General features: G+C 43.7%; 1 protein-coding gene across 6 annotated transcripts in view; it reads left to right on the forward strand.

Annotated features, from left to right (window-relative positions):
• The window catches only part of ZNF462 (zinc finger protein 462), a 144,581-nt gene that overhangs the window by 116,741 nt on the left and 3,134 nt on the right, over positions 1–24,706 (forward strand). For all 6 annotated transcript variants that reach the window (XR_006195776.1, XM_042912427.1, XM_042912428.1 and 3 more), the window contains 2 exons: positions 6,846–7,069; positions 21,633–21,765. Coding sequence is in view for 5 of the 6 variants with exons in the window: in XM_042912427.1 (XP_042768361.1) it covers positions 6,846–7,069; positions 21,633–21,765 (357 nt within the window). In the remaining variant the exon portion in view is untranslated. The remainder of the gene's footprint in view (positions 1–6,845; positions 7,070–21,632; positions 21,766–24,706) is intronic.

The following is a 24,706-nucleotide window of genomic DNA, read 5'->3' on the forward strand; positions in this document are numbered from 1 at the left end:
TACTGTTCTTCTCAGGATCAGAAAGCGCACAGTCTGGAATAAAGGAGTATCTGGGGATTGGTAGTGATAATGACAACATCAATAACCACAACAGTCACTATTACTGAGTGCTCACTAGTACCTAGTGCCACGCCGAGTGATTTCAGTGTTATTTTATGGAATTCTCACAAAACCCTCTGTGGTGGGCATTACTGCTATCCCTGATAACAAGGGGAAAAGGTTCAGAGAGGCGGAGAGTGACTCAAGATCCAAATGACTAATAAGTGACCCATCTGGGTTCTGAACCCAGGCTTGTCTGCCCCACAGCCCATGCCTGTAACTAGCAGGTCACTGTCTCATCCTTGGGAGGTTGGTCGGTGTCACCCGTTGAGCATTCTAGTGGCGGTGGCAGCTGGGTCTGAGGATGGAGTTCCCTGTGGGGCTGGAGGTCGGAGATGAGGACCACTGAACCACAGGCGGCAGGTGCCTCAGGACAGCCATGGCTGCCATCTGTGTCCTGGCCTGACTTCAGGGTCCCGTCTCAACTCAGAATGGCATCTCAGTGGGACGCTGGTCTTGACAAGTCAAGAGACGGGGCTGGGCGTCTGCCTTGCAACTTCAGGGTGGGGCCGATCTCAAAGTAACAAGATGTGGTTCCTTCTGCACCTGTGCCCTCCTGGCTCTGCAGAGGAGTAAACATCTTTGGCCTCTAGGGCCTGCAGTAAGAGAGCTTTCTGAGGCCTTGGTTAATTAAAATACTTGGGACGAAAGGCAAGAAAAACAGCTTCTGAACTGGCCCTGGACTGAGATCCTGCTTGCAAGAATAGAGTTTCCTTAGCTTTTTATGCCTAGACATAATGATATATTTAAATAGGGAGGAAAGGGAGGAGAATCCATTTCACTCGTGGGAAATCTGAATGGGCAGCGATCATGGGTTTATGCTGGCTGTGGCCAAAAAGAGCGTACTGTTTATCCATGCATTCAGCAAGCATTCATTACGTGCCACACTGTGCTGGGTTCGTGGGCAAGATGAGGTGTAGGAGGGCGGATACCCACCCTCCTCAAGGAAATGAAGCATGTGCTAGCGAGGGATGGGTATCTAGGAGATTCACTGCGGCAGGCGTATTTGTGTTCGGGGCAGTGAAACGTGGTGGAGGGTTTTCAAACTGAGCCCTGATGACATTTCAGCAGGCAGAGAAGACTGAGGGTGGGGTATGTTGGTTTCCTGGGTGGCTTAAAACACCAGTGTACTCTCTTGCTGCTCTGGGGCCCAGAAGTCTGATCTCAAGTTGACAGACAGCAGGGCTGTGCTCCCAGTGAAGGCTCTAAACAAGAATCCTTCCTTGGCTCTGCCTGGCTTCCAGTGGCTCCCAATATCCTTGTCTTGTAGCTGTATCATTCCTTTCTCTGCATCTGTCTGCCCCTGACCTTCCCTGAGTGTGTTTCCTCTTCTTACAAGAACACTACTCCTTGAGCTCAGGGCCCACCCCAATCCACTATGACCTCCTCCTGACTAGTTACATCTGCAGAGACCTATCCCACTAAGGTCACTTTCTGAGGTTCTAGGTGCACACACATTTCTGAGGGGCACTCTTTGACCTACTACATGGGGGAGGAGGAGGAAAAATTTCAACTGCGCAGGTAGGTGGAAACAAGATGTGTTGACAGAGTGGCATTAAGAGTGTTCTGAGAGGGGCTGACGGGAACAGGGGACAAAGCTGACGTGTGTTCTGGCCAAATTAGGTAGGGCTCGGATGCCAATGTAGGAGTTTAAACTTCACTCAGTAGACAGATGGGAGTACCAATTTAGCAAAGATTGAAACAAAGCATTGGTAGACCCATTTCTTTGAGGAACTTGGGTGAGGTTAATTTGGTGAGATTGGCCATGATTGGACCAGTTTAGAAAGGGAAAAAGTAAGCCCTGAGATTTTTGTTTGAAGGAAAAGGTTGGTGGTAGGACTTTTCGGTGGGTCTTCATTCAAGGCAACAAATATTTATTGAACATTGACTATATGCTAGCATTCTTTTACGCTCTAGGGATACTGCCATGAAGAGTCAGTCAAGGTCTGTGCACTGAAGGAACTTGAACTTTAATGGGAAGAGAGACAATGAACAAGGGAAGAGATAGTTTCATGGGTACATTTCCACAGAGTTTCTCAGTTTCCCACCACGGGAAGCACGACCCTTTATGCATAGCTTTGCCTGCCTGCACCTTGCATACCTAAGTGCACCCGGAAAATTGGGTACAGACTGAATTATAGGGATGAAACACAGTTTTCCCCGAGAAGTTTATCTATAATTATGGAACTGTGTAATCACTGAGGCTGGTCTCCAGTTGGCGTATTAGCTTAAAGCTTCTGTGTCCCAGCCTGTAACCCCAGTACTGAGGCAAACACTGAATTTAACACTGAATCCTACAGGTGGGTGTCTTTTTGGAACAGAACTAACCTCCCCTAATTTATCTGATGTCTGTCGTTTTTCTTGAAAAACAAAATACGGTGAGTTTGCCAATCTTTCATTTTATTTGTGAAAGTACACGTTCCATCCCCATCAAATACCTTTGCCTGTTGGAATTAGAGGTGCAGTTCCCAGCTTTCTCTAGCTTCACAGTGGTAGCCCAGCTAACGTCACATTTAATAACTTACCAGGAACCGTTGTCCTTATATTTATGTGTGTCTGTTTAGGGTTCTGTTTTGGAATGATTGTTTTTTTAGAAACTCTTGTTATGTTTTTAATGGCTTTCTAGTACTGGGCTTTTATCTCTTGTTTGGCTGAGAGTAATGGGTGGGGCTTTGGTTTTGGCCCAAAGTGGGTCTCCGCCCTTTAGCACGATCATTTGCATACGGGTTTGTTGGAGTGAATGACTTCCAAATCTCTCCATGCTTCCTTTACACTTGGCAGGTTGTGGGGAGGAAACCCATGTGTGTTGTGGTCTGCCTTTCAGGAAGAATTTTTACTTGGTGATTCTGGACTCCACAGTGATGTGGTTTCTCTCTGTTTTGAACAGAAATGACCCTCCGCCCTCCTTGTAGTTGCAAATCTGCCGATTTTTTCCACTGAGCACCACGGGAGCTTGATGGCACACACTTCTAGGCTCTTTTGCACCTTAGTTCCCGCAGGCTACCGTGTGGCATACTCTGGGGTCCAGCCTCTTGGGTTTTATGTCCAGCTGCAGCCCCAAGCGACTTTTGAGTAGGAAGAGATGAGAGACAGAATCTATCTTGTAGTCAAACTGGTGAAGTCATAATATTTTTGCAGCCAGCTCTGGAAGCTGAGTCACAATGAGTGTGATTCAAGCCTTGGTTTTTTTACTCAAGGTAATTTTGAGAGGTGTAAAGTCAAGAAAGGCCCACAGTTGTCGCTGCCCCCATAGGGGGAAAAAAAAAGCCCTTAGCACTCAGCTTCTGTAGCCAAGACAGGGCTCCATCCATACCTGGAAACATTCCAGTCTCTAACTTTATGTCCTTGACTTGCCTCAATAATGAATAACCTCATTCAGAAAACAGCCGGTGATTCGCCCGCCTTTTCAAAGTCCGTCTGTCTTGTGTTTTATCTTGGTCATGTTAGCCATGTTTTTAGAAAGTGAAAAAAAAAAATTAATGTCTTAGTAAAAGTCCATGTAAATAAGAGACTTGGGATGTTGGGAATGTCTTAGTTTGGAACTGGGAAGTCTTACGTTTCAGGGTAAGTGAGCAGGAAGTTTCCTATTATCTAATTCAGTAGATATTCGAAAGAAATTCAGATAGAGAGGGTTGCCTTACAGATGCGTGTAGCTTTTGTATTCTTAAACGATTAGGTGGAAAAGCCTCATAAATACACCACGTGCAGATCGGATGTTCCAGGAGGAGGGCACTGGCCAAGGTCAGGCAGGAGACCTGTGTTTCCAGGTCACAACTTGGTTCTGAGCTAGAAGAGTGACTCTGAGGAAGTAGTTCACCAGACCAGTCCTCAGTTTCCACATCAATAAACTAAAGATAATAAAACTGTCTTGGCAGAGTGTTACGAAGAGAAAAAGCAACAGTGAGGGTAGAGTGCCTGACAGCACTTGAAACCTAGTGGGCTCTTGGTAAATTGCCACAGTCATTTACGTGAGTTATTATTTAAACTCCAGAGTATTTTGGGTGCTCACGACTTTGGGTAAAATTCACTTAGACACACATAGTGAAATTGGAAATGGCCAAGAAAACTGACCAAGGTGGTAGAGGAATGGAAAGGGAGACCCATTAAAAAACAGGTCTGAAAGAAGCGATTATTTACAGGCAGAGGTGAAGCCTGGGGGCTGACTGCGTGGCTGTCTCCAAGGTGTTTGAGGCTTCGTTACGTTGAACATTATACCAGCCGTTGTCCAGCTCCACTGAGCTCAACGGAACCAGAGCCAGAGGCGGAGGGTGGACGTAGTAGAAATGACAAAATACAGGAAGAGCAGAGCAGGGGGATGCATTCTCAAGGAAGGTGCCAGAAAAGTTTGTATCAGCACTTCCCATGAGCTCCTGAGGCATGGGAGCTGGTCCCAGGGGTTCAGCCTGTACCCCTATCTCTTGCCGTGAGCACCAGCTTCCTCATGGTTTTTGTCCACGCGTGTCTTAACCCAGAGCAGCTGGAGGTGATGCTCAACACTTTGTGTAAGAGCAGCGGTGCTCGACCGGAGTGCATCTTGCCTCCTCAGGGTGCGTTCGTCTGGAGGCATTTTTGATTGTCACTGCCGGGGAAGTGGGGGCGTGCTGGCATATGGTAGGTAGAGGCCAGGGATGCTGATAACTATTCTACAATGCATAGTCCAGCCCCCACAGTAAAGACTTATTTGGCCTCAAAATGTCAGTAGTGCTACTACCGAGAAACCCTGCACTCAAGGACTAGAACATCATAGCATGGGCTTTCTTAAGGCTCTGGCTGGCTCATGCCCGAGCATTTTTTTCCCCCGATTACACCAAATCATGGAACTGAATGGTTAGAAGACTGTTCAACATTTGCTATTCTAAGAAAATGTGTGGATTACATTATAATCATGTGTTTCTTAGCTGTCTGCTCTACTTTGGTTTAAAAATATTTATATTTCTAAATAAGCGACTGACTCTTTGTATAGGGAAAATAACATATGCATTAGAGCTCTGGGGAGTGAGCAGCAGACATCACCTTCCACGCTTCCTCTGGCCAGCTTTTTGCTGCCCAATTAGTCGCTGTATTCAAGGACTCCCAAGGCAATGACCGCCCTGCAGTGAGAATGTGGTGGTGGAGACTAAGGCATGGCCTTGGGTGGGGAAAATTCCCCGGGGGTCAATGCAGGCCAGCAACAAAGGGAGGGAGGGCTCACGGGGAGAATCGCATCAGTGCACAAAACACTGATGCTCTGGAAGCACACAGCTACTCAGTGACGCTGCGAAGAAATCACGCTTTCTTGACTTAATAATACATTGCTGTTTCTAAATAATATAAGTATATGTTGTGCGCGTCCATTTGTAAACTTTCAGAGTCTTCTGAAATCCAGACACAGCATGAAAACACACGCTATATTTGATCCCTGCATAAATAGCACAGATTTTAATTTTATCCCAGTTATGGATATCTGGCGCGTGCACCGATACTCTGGGCAGACTGGTGTGAAATTTAATTTGAGCAGTTAAACACAAGGGTGAGAGAGTGCAAAATAAACAAGCGCACGCATTTCCAGCCCTACAGCATTTGGTATGTTAATGGGAAAAGCACCCAAATCCTCTCTCTCTTTTATTTTTTCCCTTGTGACAATCAGATTACAGATTGTCTGAAAAGGCACAAATCCTCCCTATCTCCCACGCCGCCCCCACCTCCCCCTGCATGTTGCCTGCAGCCATTTCATTTGTGAGCTCTTCCGTAGTTAGAGCTGGAGTTTTAGTGAATGAAAATGTACAGGTCCTTTGTTTTTAGATTTGTTTTTAGATTAGAGATCCCCTTGGTTTTGGGACAAGGAAAACAGTCTCCTTGAGAACGTCTTGGAAGGGGAAACAGGAGTGGAATTTGGAAATGGTAGGACATAAAGGATTTGCAGTTGGACAGGCAGGGATGCAGATCTCAGCTGGGCCAATGGCAACATTTGCGACCTCTGGAAAGTTACTCAAGAGCCCTGTTCCTCGCTTTACTAATTTGCAAAAACAGGAGTAACTGCAGCCTAGTAGAGTTGCCTGGAAGGTGCACAGAGGCGGCACAGAGGTACTCGGCGGCCATCCGTCTTCTTCCTGCTTAGAGCCATCTGTAGGTCCAGCCTAAATAGCGCTTGCTAAGGAACTGGGATGTGCTCGTGGTTGCTGTCAGTAATCATTTATGTTGGTGAAAATGGCAGCCACTTCTGTTCTTCTCCCCTCCTTTGACCACCTCCATGCAGGAGTTAGTGAGCACCTTCCAGCCTGCCCACCTCTCTGTAAAGATCATTCTGGGTGTACGCAGAGAGCTTTTGGTCACACGGGGCGCCTGGGTGGGTTAGTCAGTTGAACGTCTGACTTCAGCTCAGGTCATGGTCTCACGGTTCATGGGTTCAAGCCCCACATCGGGCTGTGCCGACAGCTCAGAGTCTGGAGCCTGCTTTGGACTCAGTGTCTCCCTCTCTCTCAGCCCCTCCCCTGCTCGCGTGTGTGTGTGTGTGTGTGTGTGTGCTCTCTCTCTCTCTCTCTCTCTCTCAAAAATAAGTAAACATTAAAAAAACAACACCACCTACTTGTGCCCGAGGAAGGTGCTGTTTGGGGAATTGAGGGAGGGGCAGCGCACATTTGAGTTTACAGACACGGACGCAAAGCTGCAAAACTGGGTGCATTTTTCCCTATATTCCAAAGAAAGAGCACGTGCTTACTTTCCCATCAGTAAAAATCTCCCCCTTTCCGTTCAATTTGTTTCCACAGAAGAGCGCGTCGTCCCCATTGAGGTGTGCCGTTCCAAACTGTCAAAATACTTGCAGGGAGTAGTTTTCCGCTGTGATAAGTGTACCTTCACCTGCTCCAGTGACGAGAGCCTCCAGCAACACATAGAAAAGCACAATGAACTGAAACCTTACAAATGCCAGCTCTGCTACTACGAGACCAAGCACACGGAGGAGCTGGACAGCCACCTTCGGGACGAGCATAAGGTACCTGCCCTTCCTGCCCCCGCCCCTCAGCATACGTGGGAGGTGGGGAGGGCGCCTGGCAGGGAGACAGAGCCGAGTTTAGTCACACCCACCATGTGACTTGAGCCAAAATGTTTAAGGTGAGGTTCGGTGTTTTTGCTATGATGAAAGAAATACAGGGGCATTTTAGAGAATTGGAACACATAGATGGGGACAAGGAAAATCACCCCTCACGCTGCCACCCAGATCCAACCGCGTAACATTTTCTGCCTCTTTGCCGCCCACCTTCCTTTGTTGCACATCCTCCCGGCCACACCATACATGAAGTGTCGTGTCCTCGTCACATTTTTTTTTCTTGACGACCTAACAGGAATCATTTTTCCGTATTATTTTAAACGTATCGTCACAGGAGCTGACCAACTTTTTCTGTAAAGGACCAACAGTAAATATTTTAGGCTTCGCGAGCCAGATGGTCTTAGTGGCAACTCCTCAACTCTGCCCTTGTAGCAAAAAAGCAGCAACAGACAAGACAGAAGTGAATGGGCGTGATGGCCGGGTTCCAGTAAAACTGTATTTCTGGAAGTAAGCGGCGGCCTGCACTACGGTTGCTGGCCCCTGTCCTGGTGGCCGTGCCACCTTGTCCCTCAACCATGTAGGCTGTTTCCAGTATTTTGCTAACTACAGAGATTTTCCAAGGCATTCCTATTCGTGTCTGAACGCTCTAAGGGCCGTAAAATACATGTTTTATTTGGGGAGGAGGATTGATAAAGAACAAATCTGTACAAGACCTGAAATAAGGGGTTTGTGAAAAACTTCTCTTCAGAGGTCTTCTGATCAGAAGGCAGAATCCTATAGGACAGCTTCAGAGGGCTTATTTGGCACATTTGGGAACTGAGAGCATTGCTTCTGGTTTTGTGTATTGCCCAGAGCGCAGAGGAGTTAAGATTTGTATTTGTTTCATGAAAAAAAGCCTATTGGAATGTTTTCTAATTAACCAACACATCCAACAGATCAAGGGAGTGTTTACTTAAGGCGCAATGAGGATCGCTTTTGAGAGTTTCCTTTTTCTGTGATCTGTGTCCTCCTCTTCTCTGACCTTACAAGCCCACGTTATCAAGATGTTAGTCTGAATCATCCGCACCCGAGGGTCAGAATTTTTCTGTGGGGTGTTGAGAAAGAAGTCTGAGCTCTGTCCCCGATCCACAATGTAATGGTTTCATGGTCACTTTTCTGCTTTGGAATGCGTTCATTCTGTAAAGTGTCTGCCCAAAAACGAAAGCAGAGAAGAAAAGCCTGAATGTCCCTCACTGAAAAACTTTTTTCATATCCTTCCTTATTCAAACTTCCTGGGCATTTCTGCCCCCCAGACTCAAAAGGAAAACTCACCCATTTCAAGCCCAGCTCTCTACATTTATGCACATGGATCTTATTTATGTCACCACCTCAGATCTTTTTATTATAGCGTTCAAGCCTTTGGGCTGGTATTTTGGGAGAGAGCAGACCCGGAAGATAAATTCTTCTCTCGTGGTTACACACTTGCTGTGAGTCACCGGTGAGAAGGTTAGAACCATGCAGATGTGGAAACAGAGGCTTCCCGAGCAGATGCGGAAGGTTAGGGCTTCCGGGTACCCATCAAGGAAATGGGCTGCTCTGGAAAAGAGGGGCCCAATTTAGAGCCTTTGGAACCACACAGACGTGAGTTTGAATCTTGTCTCCACTATTTACTGCACAACTGCAGCAAGTCACTTCGGTTCTGTGTCTCTTCTCCGATTTCCACATAGGAATCGTTTTCCCTTTCCCAGAAGTTGTGTAGGTTCAGTCCTGCTATCCCCGCACTGGAGAGCCAGTGTGCTTCTCTCAGGAGCTGAGCTGTGCTACCCACCAGAAAGGCACTTCTATTCCCGAAGAACTAAAATGTATTTTAAACTCACTAATTATACCTTGCATCCTAGAAATGGTCTGTGATATTGTATTTTCACTATGCCATGTTAGGTTCTTTAATTTTACTCTTTCTCTTGGCTGACCAGCCTGTTGAGTCCAGTGAGCACCCTAATTGAGGCTAAAGAGCATCGCTCCCAGGATGCTTAATGATGTTCGTCTGGGTCTCAACTGTTGTTCAGTTTATGAGACTCGGGCTTTTTACTGATGGCAGCGCTTTCTTTTCCCCATTTTCTATCCCTTCGTCTCTAAATGATGAGGACAAAATGCAGTTCGAATTTTTTAAAATAATTCCCCAGATTGTTTATTTTATAAAGGAGGATAGCAGTGCTGCTGAAACTGAAGTTTCGACGGGTAGGCAGTGACATACACTGGGTAAAAGTGGTCATTCATTGTGGTGACGTCAGCATTTATGGAAGGAGTATAAGAGTGTCGATGTACAGCGTACTGAAGTGAAGTTTGCTAATAATTCAAATATAAAAGACAAGGACCATAAGGCAAGAACAAGAAATTCAAGAATTGGAAAGGAAAGAAATGAAACCACTCTTGTTCACAGACAATGTGATCTTTGTACATAGAAAATCCAAAGTAATCTATTTAAAAAGCTGCTAAGAATATTAACTTAGTTTAGCAGTGTTGTAAGATATAAGGTAAATATTTAAAAATCAATTCCATGTCTGCATACTAGTAATGGAAATCTGAAAATGAAATTTTAAAAAGATCAATTTTGTTTACAATAACCTCAGAAAGAATACGTTTAAGAATAAATTCAACACAAGAACTATGAAAGCTGCACACTGAAAATTACAAAATGCTGTTGAGAGAAATAAAAGAAGTAAGTTAATGCAATATGTACCGTATTCCTGGATTAGAGGACTCTGTATCGGCAACTCTTCCCAAATCGATCTACTGATTCAATGTAATCTCTGTCAAAATCTCTTTTCTTTGATAGAAACTGACAAACTGATACTAAAATGTAAATGCAAAGGACCTAGAATAGCCTGAACAGTGTGGAAAAAGAACAAAATTGGAAGACTTTGCCCTTCCTGATTTCAAAACTTAACCTTAAAGCTACGATACTCAGGAGCATCAGTGGTGCCAGAAGTCCAGAAATAAATCCTCATCTATGTGGTCAGTTGGTTTTTATCAAAGGTACCAAAGTAATAAGGAAAAGATGGTTCTTCAACAAACAGTGCTTGAATAGTTGGATTTCCACATACAAAACAATGATCGTTGACCCTTATGTCACTCCCAACACAAAAATGAAATCAAAATGGATCATAGACTTCCATGTATGAACTGAAACTATAAAACTTCTGGGAAAAAAAAGTAGAAAATCTCCCTTGGGTTAGGGGAAATTTTCTTAGATATTATACAAAAGCTATGGACATTAAAAGAAAAAAAAATCGGTAAATTAGACGTCGTCAAACGTAAATTTTTGCTCTTCAGAGACACTATTAAGAAAACAAAAAGGCAAGAAACAGATTGGAAGCAAATTGCAAAGTCACTTTCTGGCAAAGGATTTTAACCAAAATACACAAAGAACTTTTATAACTCAATAGTAAGAAGGTAATAATTCAATTAAGAATTAGAAAAAAATTTGAATAGACACTTAACCTGTGAGGCTATACAAATGGCAAATGATCCCATGAAAAGACACTGAGTAAGATTCCTCATTAGGGAAATGCAGATGAGAACAACAGTAAGATACCACTACCTACCCACGAGAATGGCCAAAATTAAGACTGATAGTGCCAGGGATGCCTGGGTGGCTCAGTTGGTTAAGCATCCAGCTCTTGGTTTCCAGTCAGGTCATGATCTCAGGGTTTGTGAGATCGAGCCCCACATCAGGCTCTGTGCTGATAGCTCAGAGCCTGCTTGGGATTCTCTCTCTCTCTCTCTCTCTCTCTCTCTCTCGCTCTGCCCCCCCCCCAACTCTCGCTCTCTCTCTCTCTCTCTCAAAATAAACAGTTAAAAAAAAAAAAAAGACCAATAGTGCCAAAGTGTTGGCAAAGTCGTGGAGAAACCAGAAATCTCATATAGCACTGGTTGGAATGTAAAATGGCATATTCACTTTGGAGCACTTTGGCAATTTGTTTAAAAGTTAAACAGACACTGGGCGTCTGGGTGGCACCGTCGGTTGGGCATCCGACTTCAGCTCTGGTCAGGATCTCACAGCTTGTGAGTTCGAGCCCCGCAATGGGCTCCATGCTGACAGCTCAGAGCCTAGAGCCTGCTTCGGATTCTGTGTCTCCTCTTTCTCTGCCCCTTCGCTGCCCACGCTCTGTCTCTCTCTCTCTCTCAAAAATAAATAAACATTAAAAAATCATAAAAATATATATTAAAAGTTTAACAGACACTTAACCATCTGATCCAGCAAATCTACTTCCACATAAAGTGGATGGATAAACAAATGTGCCATATCCATACAACGGGATACTACTTGTCTATAAAAAGAAATGAATCTACTGAGACACAGAACAACATGGATGAATCTCAATAACGTCATGTTAAGTGGACAGGATCCAGACATGAAAGATCACATGTTATATGATTCCATTTATATGAAATTTCTAGAAAAGGCAAACTATGGAGACAAAGCAGATCAGAGGTTGCTTGGGGCTGGAGGTTGGGAGATGGTTGCAGAAGTGATGAGGGAACTTCTCAGGGAGATAGAATTCTTAAGCCAGATTGTGGCTTAAAGGGTTGCATAAACGCATGAATTTACTAAAACTCCCTAAACTATTTAAAACAGATGAGTTTTATGGTGAGTAAATTATGATCGTTGACCCTTATGTCACTCCCAACACAAAAATTAAATCAAAATTCTTCCTACCTGAAAGATTCAAGTTTCCCAAGACCTATATATAATATATATATTATATATTATATATATAATAGATCCTCAGTAAATGTTAATGTCCTACAGGCTTTTACATCTTTATAAACTTGATCCTGGGAACAGATAGATCTACAAGATGCTGAAGTTTCCAGATTATTGTGCTAACCGCCAAAAATAAAGTGTGCGGTAGACTTTAGCAATTGGTTGGAAATTAAGGTTTACTTTTTTTTCCCCAGTAAGACTGTGTGTTGAGTGCATTGCTCATCATATTCTTCCACTGGTAGCTTTGGGTGATTTTTGTGTGGTGGGGGGAACCTATGGAAGAAACTAAGAGACCGTAGGATGTATTTGCAGCCAAAGGACTTTGTTCATTAGGACTGGACGTCCAAACCTGGACTTCGGAATTCTGCCTGCAAAAACCCATAGACCTCAAGGAGTGTCTCTAAAGTTGTCACAATGTATCTATCATTCATGGACTAGACAGAATACTGGTACAGCAGGAAGGATCCTTGAAGTCAAATAAACCATTCCATTTAAGAACCAGACTCCCAAGTGCACTGGCTGTACACTGCCATGTTTATCCTCAGAAGCCAAGGTGAAGTAGAAGACATATGACAGCACCCTCATTTTTCACGTGACACACAGCATCTTGCCTTTCTAGACCTTAATCTTTGCGCCCGTGAACAAAGACTCACTTGCAATCTCTTGGAATCTAAAGTAAACAGTCCAGGAGGCTATTTGAAATTCTGTTTTTTTCATCCTTCAGCTCTGTTTTTTTCAATCTCAGTAGGTCTGTTCTGTGATTTCTATGATTTCAGTCCCTCCCTCCTTCAGTCCTTCCCTCCTTCCCCCTCTCTGTCACACACACACACACACACACACACACACACACACACACACACACAAAATGAAGTCCTGTATCAGTAGTGCCATTCATCAGTAATGCTGGTGAAAGATGAAGACGACATTTTTAAGAACCATGAAGTCATGAAAAAAAAAATACCTTGCTCTTCTCCCATTTAAAAAACATTTTTTAAAGAAAGTTTAAGTATATGCAGTACCTTGTTAGTGTTCTTTATGATTCTGAAGTCTCTTTGCTAGTTTAAGGAACATAAAAATATATTATCTCTAACTTGGTTAGCTCATAAAATTGTCATGTTCGCTATATTAAATTTAGAAGGATAGTCTATTCAGGCAATACACATTCACTAATTGAATTTACTCTGAAATGTTTTTAATTTTTTATACAAATGGAGCCTCAGGCGGCCGAACTCTAAGGAACTCGTATCTCTTCCTCTTACTTTTTGCCAGTCTAGGGGAAGCAGCAGAACATTAAGCTCGGGAGGAATCCCCAACATTTTAGTTTTGCCAATAAAATCGTTCAGCTTTCTGGACTAGTGAAATCCATAGTGGCAAAAAAGTCACATAGAGCATTTGTGTTCCGCAAAGGAAAGGAGAAGAAACAAAACCAAAGGAAAACCTTCCCAAATTATAAAACACACCTTTGGCCACACTTTTTTTTGGATTGTATTTAATTTCAAAACTTAGTACCAGCAGCTTTGTCTTGATCGACTGAGGATTTGTGCAAGGCGAATGTTTCTCTAAAAGATCATGTCATTTCAACTCTGCTTAGTCTTGCTTCTTGATTTGTCACCTACAGACCCTGCTTCTTTCAGGGACTTTGGAAGACTGAGAAATCAGAAGTAGATGAGCAAGAGGTGTGACCGTTTTTCAGAGGGATGTGCCTCGCAGAACCACACATGTTATTTTTCAAGTAGGCAGTTGAAGATGTTCTCTGCCTATAACTTTTGAAACTGTCCACTAAACTCTCCAAGGTTCATTGTTCCTGCTTCCGAGGCCGCATGAGACTGCTCCTTGGTTAAGGCACCTATTTCAATCTGCCTCAACTTACACTTAACTCTTAACAAGTCTTTGTCTTGCCATTGGATGCAACATTCTTGAAATGGAAACCGCATTACTTATTTGTCTTTTCTTCCCAAATCTAGTCATAGTTCCCTGCGTACAATAAAGTATCTGGTAGCTGTTTGCTAAATAAACCAATATATGAAATCTCTTATCAAGTAGGAAATTTTAAGTATCCTGCTTGTTCATGTAAGCAAAATGTGGCAGCATTGACCACATCTTTCCTCCCTAGATTTTAAGTTTAGTACATTGGCAACAGCTCATTTGGCCAGCAACAAAGTTCTTTGACTTTCTTAATGATGCTTCTTACTTGGCTTTTTCAGTACCTGTGACTGCAGTTATCCTGAGATTTTCCAAATAACTTCGTTTTGTCTGGGCTTTTGCTGAGCTAGGTCTGGCAGAAGCATCTTTTCTGCTTCTGACTCAGTGATTACAAAAGAAAGTAGATATTCTCCTTGACCTCTGTGCTCCATACCCTCCTGGGTACTTTTCTGTCCTTTCTTCTTATTGTTCTTAGAAAGGTTTTTATTTTGAAAAAAATTCTCAAAAGACTCTACTCCTCTATCCCATCAAGTTTTACAGCATTATAAAGTCACAGTACCTTTTTCTGCCTTCCTCTTACGTTCAGTCGGTATCTGGGGCGGGGTGGGGGGGGTGGCGAATTTTGCATTTCTCTAGGTGATTTGCATTATAATGGGGAAAGCTGGAGCCATGGCATCTGAAGATATGAGTTCCAATCCTGGCATTATCACTTAACTTGTTTAGTGTTGCTTTCCTCATCTACAAATATGGAAGATAACACATCTCTCTCAGAGTGGTCATAAGGGTTTAAGGGATGCATGTGAAAACACTTGGATTAATTTTTCGTATGTAATAGATATTTGTTAAGAATTGAACAAAATCTTTTAGAAAATGTCTAGTCTTATTAGCCAGCAAATTTTTATCATTGGGTACAGTATTATGAAGTTCTTTATACTTTATGGTCTCCCATGGTTTTTATGTTACCAGTACATTCAAATGACATTTATTGTGTGTCAACTCAATGACCGACCTTATACTCTGTACTTACTTAAAGCTAAATAAGAAGTGGTTGCTACCCTGGAAGAGTTTATAAGCAAGGAGGTAACACAAGCTTAAGTAAAGAACCACAAGCCAGCATGACGAGTGCTTGATAAAGGTGTCTACAAAATAGGAGGGCAGCACAGAGCAAAGCAAATATGGTGTCACGGCTTCTCTTCCATAGAACTTTAATATACTTAGCTGAATGTCCCTTCTAGGAGCTTTTACAGGAGCTCTGATCGAAATGCTCTGAATTCAAGATTTTTACCTGCACGTTTGACCATCTTCCTATAAGAAATCGTAGAGACAATGCTGTGCTGACCCTTTCTCCTACTGATTTCATTCTTGTTCTGACTTTCAAAGATAGGCAGAGATCGCTGGGTAGACCACCTGATATTATTATTATGTTTTAATGTTTATTTATTTATTTTTGAAAGAGAGAGCACAAGTGGAGGAGGAGCAGAGAGAGACACACAGAATGTGAAGCAGGCTCCGGGCTCCGAGCTGTCAGCACAGAGCCCAACATGGGGCTCAAACTCACGAACTGTGAGATCATGACCTGAGCCAAAGTCAGAGGCTTAATCGACTGAGCCACCCAGGCGCCCCTAGACCACCTGCTATTATAAGTCAGAGGTTGGCAAACTCTAGACCATAGATCAAATCTGGCCCACTGCCTGTGTTTGTATGGCCCACCAGCTAAGAATGGTTCTGATATTTTTAAATGACTGAAAAAAAATCAAGAGAGTAGTATTTCATGACACATGAAATTATATGAGTTTCAAATTCCAGTGCCTGTAAATACAGTTTCATTGGAACACAGCCATGCTCATCCATTTCTGTATTGTCTGTGGTTGCTTTCAAGCCCCAGCGGCAGTTGAGTAGTTGTGACAGAAACTACATGGTCCAGAAAGCTTGGAATACTTGGTTATCGGGCGCTGTGCACAAAGTTTGCCCGCCATGCTGTAAGGCCTTTAAAATCTTTGCAGCTCTACACATCCTTGGTATGGGACTGAGATGGGCATTTCTCGTGTAAGAGGCAGCTTTCCCGTGCTCTCTGGTGTCACTTCTTCTAGAAATAAAAATGTTCACTTTGGCCTTTCTTCGTAACATGAACATGCAGTGTTAGGTGACGTGAACATCCTGACAGCTTGTCCCTTTTGAAGGTACAAATGTTAAGTAAGAAGGAGGGGGGACTCTGGAAACATTAAGGGATTTTTTCTTCATCGCGATCTCCCCCATTTAATGTCTGCGAAGTAATCTGAAGACAAGGGTGTCTGATTTCATTCTTTCGTTAACCAGCAAGTTTATATCAGTCTTGCCTGTAAGACTGGGTTTGTCACCATAGGACAGCATGAAAATGCATGTTCAACTTGTAATATTTGTAAATCATATAATACTTCTCCCCTTAGAATAAGCCTCGAATATGGAAATTCCTTCATATCTAGGGAAATTCATTCATTTTGCTGAATGGTTAAAAAAACAACAGACAGAAGGACAAACATAGTTGCAAAGCTTGAATACGAGGCGCGAACATGGAAGGGTTTACAACGTCAGCACACTCCAGTGTTCACGGGTAAAGGTTCTATTGGTTGTTGGCGGTTCATCTCACATTCTTAAGGGCTAGTGGCCTGCACAGGGGACTTTGGATTCATGGGCAATCGCAAATAACTTTCACGGATATAAGGATCTATATATAGTTTTACAGTCTGAGGGATTATGTATTTGAACAAGCCCATCTTCAAACACATGTATGGTTTCTTTTGCCTTCCAAAGGCTTCAAGGAACCAGGTTCTAAATCTCGAACTCTTACCCTTGGTCTTTCTCCCTCTCTTGTGGGCCTTTTGGGAGACAAGACAGTCAATTTTTTTGGCACCTCCAGAGAAAGAAGTGAATTTCCCTCAGTATGTCCTCTGCATATGCGCAATCTCTAGGTCCGGAAAGTAACTTACTGGTATGATCACTTCAGAAGCTGACCTAGAAATCTGTTGGGACTTCAGTAAAGTCCATGGCTTTTGAGTTGATTTCACATCTGGAAATTTAGCCCATAAAGTGAAAGCTAAACATGAAAGAAAGATTTATATACAGTAAGATGGCTTGCTGCGTTTTTAATAGTGAAAAGCCAAGAAGAGCCAAAGGCGAACTCATATGGGGGGAGTCAAGTAAGGTGTAGTACATTCAGTTGGTAATAGTGATTGAAAATGATTAATGGTATTTATACCATGCCGGGCATAAAAGAAAGCAGGATACACACTTGTAGGTTTTTTAACATGATTACAGCAATCAAATAATCTATGCATAGAGAACAGGAATACAGAAATACAATAACTCACTAACAGTTATATGTATAGATAGTTGGACCTGAAGCTTTTTCTATTTTCCAGTTATTCTTCATGCGTGCTTTTAGGAAAGAAAGACATAGTAAATTAAAACGAAGAAGTACTGTAGGCAGGAGAGAGCAGCACCCCCTCTAACGCAGACACTGCACCAGCCGTGGAGATCCAGCTGTGAACGAGATGCACAGAGTGTCTGTCTGTCCGCATGAGCTTACAGTTCAGTGGGGGAGGCTCAGGCCATAAATAGTTAACCACTGAGCAGAAGGAGTTATAAAAGGTGGTGGTGGGGGGGGGTGCTGCGGAAGCATAGAGCCAGGACATTTAACCAAGGAGGAGTTTACGGAGGATGTAGTGACACGGAAGCAGGGCTAGAAGACGGAGGAGTCCCTGAGTAACAGAAGCAGGTAGAGAGAATTTCAGACAGAGAAAGTGGCCTGTGCAGGAAGAGGCAGAAATTCCAGAGCATGGCGTAGTCTGGGAACGTCAGTAAGTTCAGGATGGTGGCAGTTCAGGTGGTCTGGAGAAGGTGGGCCCGGTGAGGAGATAGCTGGCCATTTCCAACTACAGTGAGAAGTTGAGATTTTGTCCTCCGGGCAAGCGGAAACGGACATGAGTAGACTTACATATTTATTTTTAATCGCTCAGACCACACGGGAAAATAGATGCAAGACTGGATGCTGGGAAAGCAGCGAGGAGGGAGGGAGGGAGGGGGCTTGCAGTATTCCAGATGAGAGACGGTGGCTCAAAACTGCAGCAAGGGTGGACCTGGTGGGTATGATGCTAAGTGAAATAAGTCAGAGAAAGACAGGTACCAAATGATGTCACTCATGTGGTATCTAGAAAACGAACGAATAAACAAACAGACCCATAAATACAGAGAACAAACTGAGGGTTGCCAGAAGGGAGGGGGTGGCGGGAGGGGCAAAACTGGTGAAGGGGAATAGGAAATAACAGGCCTCCAGTTATGAATGAGTCACGGGGATGAGAGGCGCAGCGTGGGGACTAGAGCCAGTGGTGTTGTAATGGCGACGTGGACTGATTGGACGTATCTACCATGGTGGTGACCGTAGCATAATGTATAAACCAATCACCTCATTGTACACCCAAAACTACTGAAATATTGTGTGTTAACTATACCTCCATTTTAAAAACCACGGTATTTTTTTTTAATTTTTTTTTTTAACGTTTATTTATTTTTGAGACAGAGAGAGACAGAGCATGAACAGGGGAGGGTCAGAGAGAGAGGGAGACACAGAATCTGAAACAGGCTCCAGGCTCTGAGCAGTCAGCACAGAGCCTGACACGGGGCTCGAACTCACCGCGATGACGCGGGGCTCGAACTCACCGCGAGATCGTGACCTGAGCCGAAGTCGGACGCTTAACCGACTGAGCCACCCAGGCGCCCCAAAAACCATGGTATTTTTAAAAAATGAATATGATAAAGCACTAACATCTTTGAGAAGTAATTAAAATTCCAAATAATAGTTAAAAGATATTTTTAATGCATCAAGGAGTCTTCCTGTTGTATTAATATCGGATGGCTGATTTGGGAATTTAAAGTTTAGGGAGAACCCAACATCGTAAAGGGTTTTTATTTTAAAATCTTCTGGTTAAATAGCAAAATTTTGAGTTTTCACTTTGAAATCTTTTAATTGCCTAACAAAGATTTTAGAAAGCTTCAGGACAAATAAATCCCGGGTTAGCCCCGGATGAACGTCATACCGTGAAAATGTCATGTACTCTTTTAAAATTGTGCAGACTCCAACATGTTAACAGTTTTCCGGTGGAGGGATGATGGTGACAGGAAAATGGGCAAATACAGTCCTTAGAAAAACCCAGAAGGAGGAAAAGAAAAACATAACATTTGGTTATGTGACAGATCTCCTTCTGTCATGAGTTCCCTGAGAAGCAGGGGCTTCTCCATCTAGCATGGGGCCTGGCATACGTGGGGTCCTTGTTGAAGGAACGAACAAATGACTGAACGGATAAATGACCTGATTAAAGGAGACATTTGAGGATTCTTTTTGACCTATCTTATCTTGGTCTCCTTATTTTCATTTCCTGGCAACGGCCGCCCTCATGCCCTTCACACACACCTGCAGTTGCCCCGGCTAGAGGTGCAAAGCGGAGGAAGGTGGTCAGAAAAGGCTACGCTTGGGGCACCTGGGTGGCTCAGTCGGTTGAGCATCCCACTTCAGCTCAGGTCATGATCTCACGGTTCATGAGTTCAAGCCCTTCATCAGACCGCTGCTGTCAACCTGCATCAGATCCTCTGTCCCCCTCTCTCTCTGCCCCTGCCCTGCTCGCACTCTTCCTCCCTCTCTCTCTCTCTCTCTCTCTCTCAAAAGTAAATAAACGTTTATGAAAACAAAAAAAAGAAAATTTTGGTCACATAAGGATATGTTACTTTACACATATTTCAAAGTTAGGTAAATTGGAACCTTGCCTCCTTTTCCTGAAAAACTGGCAACCCAGAAAACTTTTATTCAAATATTTGTCATAAATGCTATTTGGTTAAAACGTAGACTTTGTGGCTAAACATAACTTCATAAATATTCATTTACGATGCTTGTTATAAGTGTTTCCAAAAGCCAAAATTGGAAAAGGCCACGTTCCCAGAAAGGAGAAGGAAACTACATTTTGGGGAACTATTATGTTGTAGGTACTGGGCTGACCCCCTTTAACAAACGAGGACACTGAGGTTGTACCTTGAGTAACTTCCCCACAATCTCGTGGTTAATGGCAAACTGTGAACTTGAAGTCAGGTCTGTCAGACTTCAAACCTCATTCTCCTTCTGCTCTTCTTTTGTGTTTTTATGTCATACAAACAAAGAAATAAAAGTCCTTGTGGGTCTGTAAGAGTGAGGCGTGGTAGATACATCCCAGGTAGGAAGGTGCTGTAAGCAGAAGTCCCTCGAAGACAGTTACTGTGAACTGTTAGCAAGAAAGAGCACTAAAGATTCTGAACGTGACTCTTCCTCCCTCTCACCTTAGTCCATTAACTTTTCATTTTAATTAATTCTGCAGATGAGCAAAGCAAGCTCTTGCCTTCCCTGAGCGTTTAGCAACGAGAGCAACAGAAACTTCTTTTCTCCCTCATGTTGGGCTGTTGGCAAAGTCCACTGTCAACCGATTTCATGGATCGCATTATTAAAGTCGGATCAATTTATTATTCCTCTCACTTTAAAAGTGTGTTTATCCTGAGTTTTCTTCCTCCTTTTGCACGCTGCCTACCTTCTACAGGATGTTGTTGGGGCAATATTAAGTCTTTTCACAGGACTGTCTATTGGCCCTGCTACTCTGAGTCTTTTTCTCTCACATTTGTCACAGTTGATGATGATGTTCCCATCTGCCAGGCATATGGAATTGGTGGTGCTCAGCAAATCTTTGTTCCAGTCTGGTCCCAGAGAGTATTTTGGGATTATCTTGTAAATTCTCCCTTTCCTCTCCTGTGCCCTCAATATGCTCTGTCTCTTCTGTAGCAGCTCTTGAAATCTAATGAATGATGTCTGCCTTCCCTCCCGAACTAAACTGTGAGCCTCTGGAGGCCAGGACAGGGTCTCACTCATCTCACTCATCTCACTCATCTCTGTGGGTCCCTCCCCCGGCCCCCAACAGGGGGAGCACGGCACCTTCCATAGAGGAATAGCCCATCGCAGTTGAATGACTTGAGACATACTGTTGGCTTGAGTCCTGTGCTAACCTGTCGTTCCTGATAATTCTATGCATGCAAACTGGAGAAATTCTGAAAATAGATTAGTCAAGAAGGTAAATTTTGTGCTACTGTTGACGTAAGGACCCTAAACGTAGCATCATTACAAAGTTTTTTTAGTGTGGATTTTTATTTCCCTTGGGTGTAACTCCTTTTAGGAGTTACTCGTCTTGATTCTTCTCAGGTAGTCCCAGCTTCAATCTACAGGTTATGGTCAGCTTTGAAAACAGTAACACTAACAGTGACAGTATTGTTTTCCATTTACTGGAGTCAGGAGTTGGATAGTTGTTATCTGGCCTAAGCTGGGGTAGCCCCCAGACCTCCAGGTTTATAAGACTGTGGGGAAGAAGGTTGTGACTCTCATGCTAAGTTTTCAGGAACCTTCCAGAGCCTCTTCACCTCCAGAGGTGTTTGAAACTTAGGTAGTTTAAGAAAGTTACACCTTTGAAATCAACTCAAAAGGTATCACTGGACACCTACTCTGTACCCCAGGCTTTGTGATACTTTGATTTCCTGTTGACTATAGCTCACATTTTATACTAAATCTAGTAAGGAAGGTCCAGTGTTCCTTTAAAAATGTTGGAATGTGGGGTAAAGGACAGACCCGCCTCTGGAATAGTCAAAGTGAAGAAAAGGGTCTCCTAGGCACTGGTGTTGTACTGTCCTGATTCCAAAAACACGGTCATTGGAAGATGATGTTGGAAAGATCTCTCCCCCAGGGAGAACTCTGTTCAGTCTGCGGTTCATTATTCTATCATTTGTTTGGGCCTTTTTCAGGTGAGCCGTAACTTTGAGCTGGTTGGACGGGTTAACTTGGATCAGCTGGAACAGATGAAGGAAAAGATGGAGAGCTCCAGCAGTGATGACGAGGACAAGGAAGAAGAAATGAACAGCAAGGCTGATGACAGAGGTTAGTCTCAGCCCTGCCCTCGGAGGCCCAGATGGCATCTAGCACGTCCATGGTGAGACAGAAGGGAGGCAGAAGGTTGTTGTAGGAGGAACAGAAGGAATGATCCTTCTTAGTTAAGTAGCAGAACAGACTGACTTAAGAAACATGTCAGGGGCCATGTCTTTGTAAACTATTACCAGCCATAGAAACTTCAAGGAAAACAGACATTTTCTAACTATAGAAACTTAACTATATGTTTGTTAAGAAATATATGGTGGTGATTTGTTTTTAATAAGGACCACTGGTGTCTGGGGAAGCTTCACAATAAGGATGGGCAGACAGTAACACAGAGGACACCGTAAATGGAAATGAGCTTAACGTTTCATTACGAGGAATGTAAGTGAACTTCCCATTGAGCACTTACGTAAAATTGCTGCTGCTAGGGCATCCACTGCTGTGTGGTGGGGGAGGCTGCAAAGAACTTGAACCCTGAGCCCTCTCCGGAAGTCCCTCTGCCTGGCCCTTAACACCTTGTAAAGAGAGAGAAAGGGAGCGACAGTTTTCATTCAGCCGTGTGTTCACAAAGCAAGCTTTCATGGGATTTGTGTACTCTTTTTCCAATTTCCTCTGAGTCCAGAATTATTCTCAAGATAAAGCTTTTCAAAAGTATATCTATATAACCATTCAAAAAAAAATGTAGGCCTACATTTATATGATCTAGAGTTGGTTTTCTGTATTGTTCAACATAGAATATTGTGGAAGTCCCCAGAGGGTGCATATAAGACTATGGGTTTCAGATGTGTTAGTGTAGTTATTAGGGATTCATCAAAAGCACCTGGATAACAAACATGAGAAATACACAGGATAGATACCATCCCAGTGACGATAAGAATGGGATGAGGTTATCAGCATGGAGCATCCTTATGTGCCACGTCCAGTATTTTCTTTAATCTGGTATCATGTAGAGGGTTCTGCAGTTGGCCTGCCTGAATTTGGCTCCCAGTTGTGCTATTAACTAGCTCTATGGCTTTGGGTAAATCGTTTTATCCCATCTGCGTTCATTACTGACAATAATAATATCACCTACCTCCTAGAGATGTGGAGAGCTTAAATGAGATGATGTACAAGACACCAGCGCAGTTCCTGAAGCATAGTAACCACCTCATCGATGATAGCCCTGCCATGTCATGTATTATCATTTTGCAAAGGGGGACATACAGTCCCAGAAAATTTAAGAGTTTGTTCAAAGGAAAAACATATATATTGGAAACCGAATTTAGGTCTTCTGGCTCCAAAGCCAAGATCTCTTTACACTACATCTCATTTCTCGAACACTTGGAGCAGTGGGATGTTCTTCACTGAAGGGAACCTAGACCTGAATCCCCTTAGGGCCTCCCTCCGAGGTGCACGTCTGCAGAATGTCACTGTCTCCCCTCCTTACCCGGTGGGTCTGCAGGCCTCCAAATGCCTCTTTGGTGGCCATTTCATTTGGAGGTTCTCCTCCCTGTTCTCTTTCCTGCCCAGCCCCTCTTCCACTCCATCCCCACCATGACAACCGTAGCAGGGGACCACAGGTTTGCAGTGTGGGGGTCCATTCAGGCCCCTGAAGTCCCAGTGAAGACAACAGCAGGGACTGCCCGCTCTTCAAAGCCCCCGCACCCATGGTCAACCTGAAAAATGAGTGGACAAATAAAACACCCTACCACGTAGGTTGATTGCCCTTGTAAAGTTACAACTTTTATTAGTAGATGCCTTAGTGATTCATTTCTTGCAAGGGAAATGGCTGTGATCTGAGGAAGCATGGTTTCTAATTTTCTTTTCCTTTTTTTTTTTTTTTAACATTTCACAAATGTGTTCTTAGTGATGAATTCTTTAACGTCTGTGCACTGTTAGCAGAGTTCTCCAGAAGAGGATGCTTTTGACAAGGGGGACAGAGGCTCCTGTTGCTTCATGGTGCTCTGTGCCCTGCTGTTGTTTAGGAAATAAGTTATTCCTTGTTGGTTACTATGACTTGTTTTCATCTCTAAGGCTGAGCACATACGATTTTAGAGGTTACAAGTGTTGCAGAGGCAAGAGGCCCTTTTAGTCTTCCCCTCCCCGTGACTCCTCCAGAATGAAAGCATAGCAAATTAGAAAAATAGATGGCAGTTAGGTGCGTGGGGCACCAGGCAAATTTCCTTCCTTGCCTGGCTTGGCCGCCCCCTTTGCGTGGGCACTGGGGCGACAGACCAGTTCGGTTTGACTGTAAAGAATTTCATGGTGTCTGATCACTTCTCACTGGAAAGTGTAGTATCCACATTCATGAGCCGTAACCACATGGCGGGGGGGAACGTCTTTGGGTAGAGGGGCATGTATTCCTCTCTGTGAGGGTAGGGGATTTACATGAGTAACTTCTAGTAATGTTAATGAGAATTACAAGCCTAACCCTCCCCATCCCCCTCTCCGATCCTTGAAAGAACAGCCTCCTTTGTCTCATCTCCTTTGAATCCATTCTCCACCATCTAGGTATATTCTTGCCAATGAGAAGAAATGGCACACAATAGCCTCGGGGAGTTTTTGCCAGACGGTCTGTCTTCTAGGAGTAGAGCGGGAGGTGGCTTTAGTGCAGCTCTCAGGGCTGATGGAGAGCTATTTGATGTGTGACAGGTAATGACTGGCCTCCTCCTTTGAGGATGAAACAGCATGAGCCATTGGAAAGAATAGATGGCTGGTTTCATGTTTCCTAAGGGTAAAGGAGCAAATGTGCCAGGAGCATGCCCCTCGTTGGCAAGTGTAGACTTTCATCAGGCACGCTCAGTGCAGGGGGCTCATGTCCTTGTAGCCACCCCATACCCAGCGCCCTTTCCAACACGGGAACTAGAGAGAAGACTGACCGTGGCCATATCGCAGGTCCTGCCTAGGAAGCTCGGAGGGAATTTGAAAGAGAAGAAACCAGGCATGAAGAAATCAAAATTAACCCAAG

The sequence above is a fragment of the Panthera leo genome, chromosome D4 (assembly GCF_018350215.1).
Source record: "Panthera leo isolate Ple1 chromosome D4, P.leo_Ple1_pat1.1, whole genome shotgun sequence".
In the NCBI taxonomy this organism is placed as follows: domain Eukaryota; kingdom Metazoa; phylum Chordata; class Mammalia; order Carnivora; family Felidae; genus Panthera; species Panthera leo.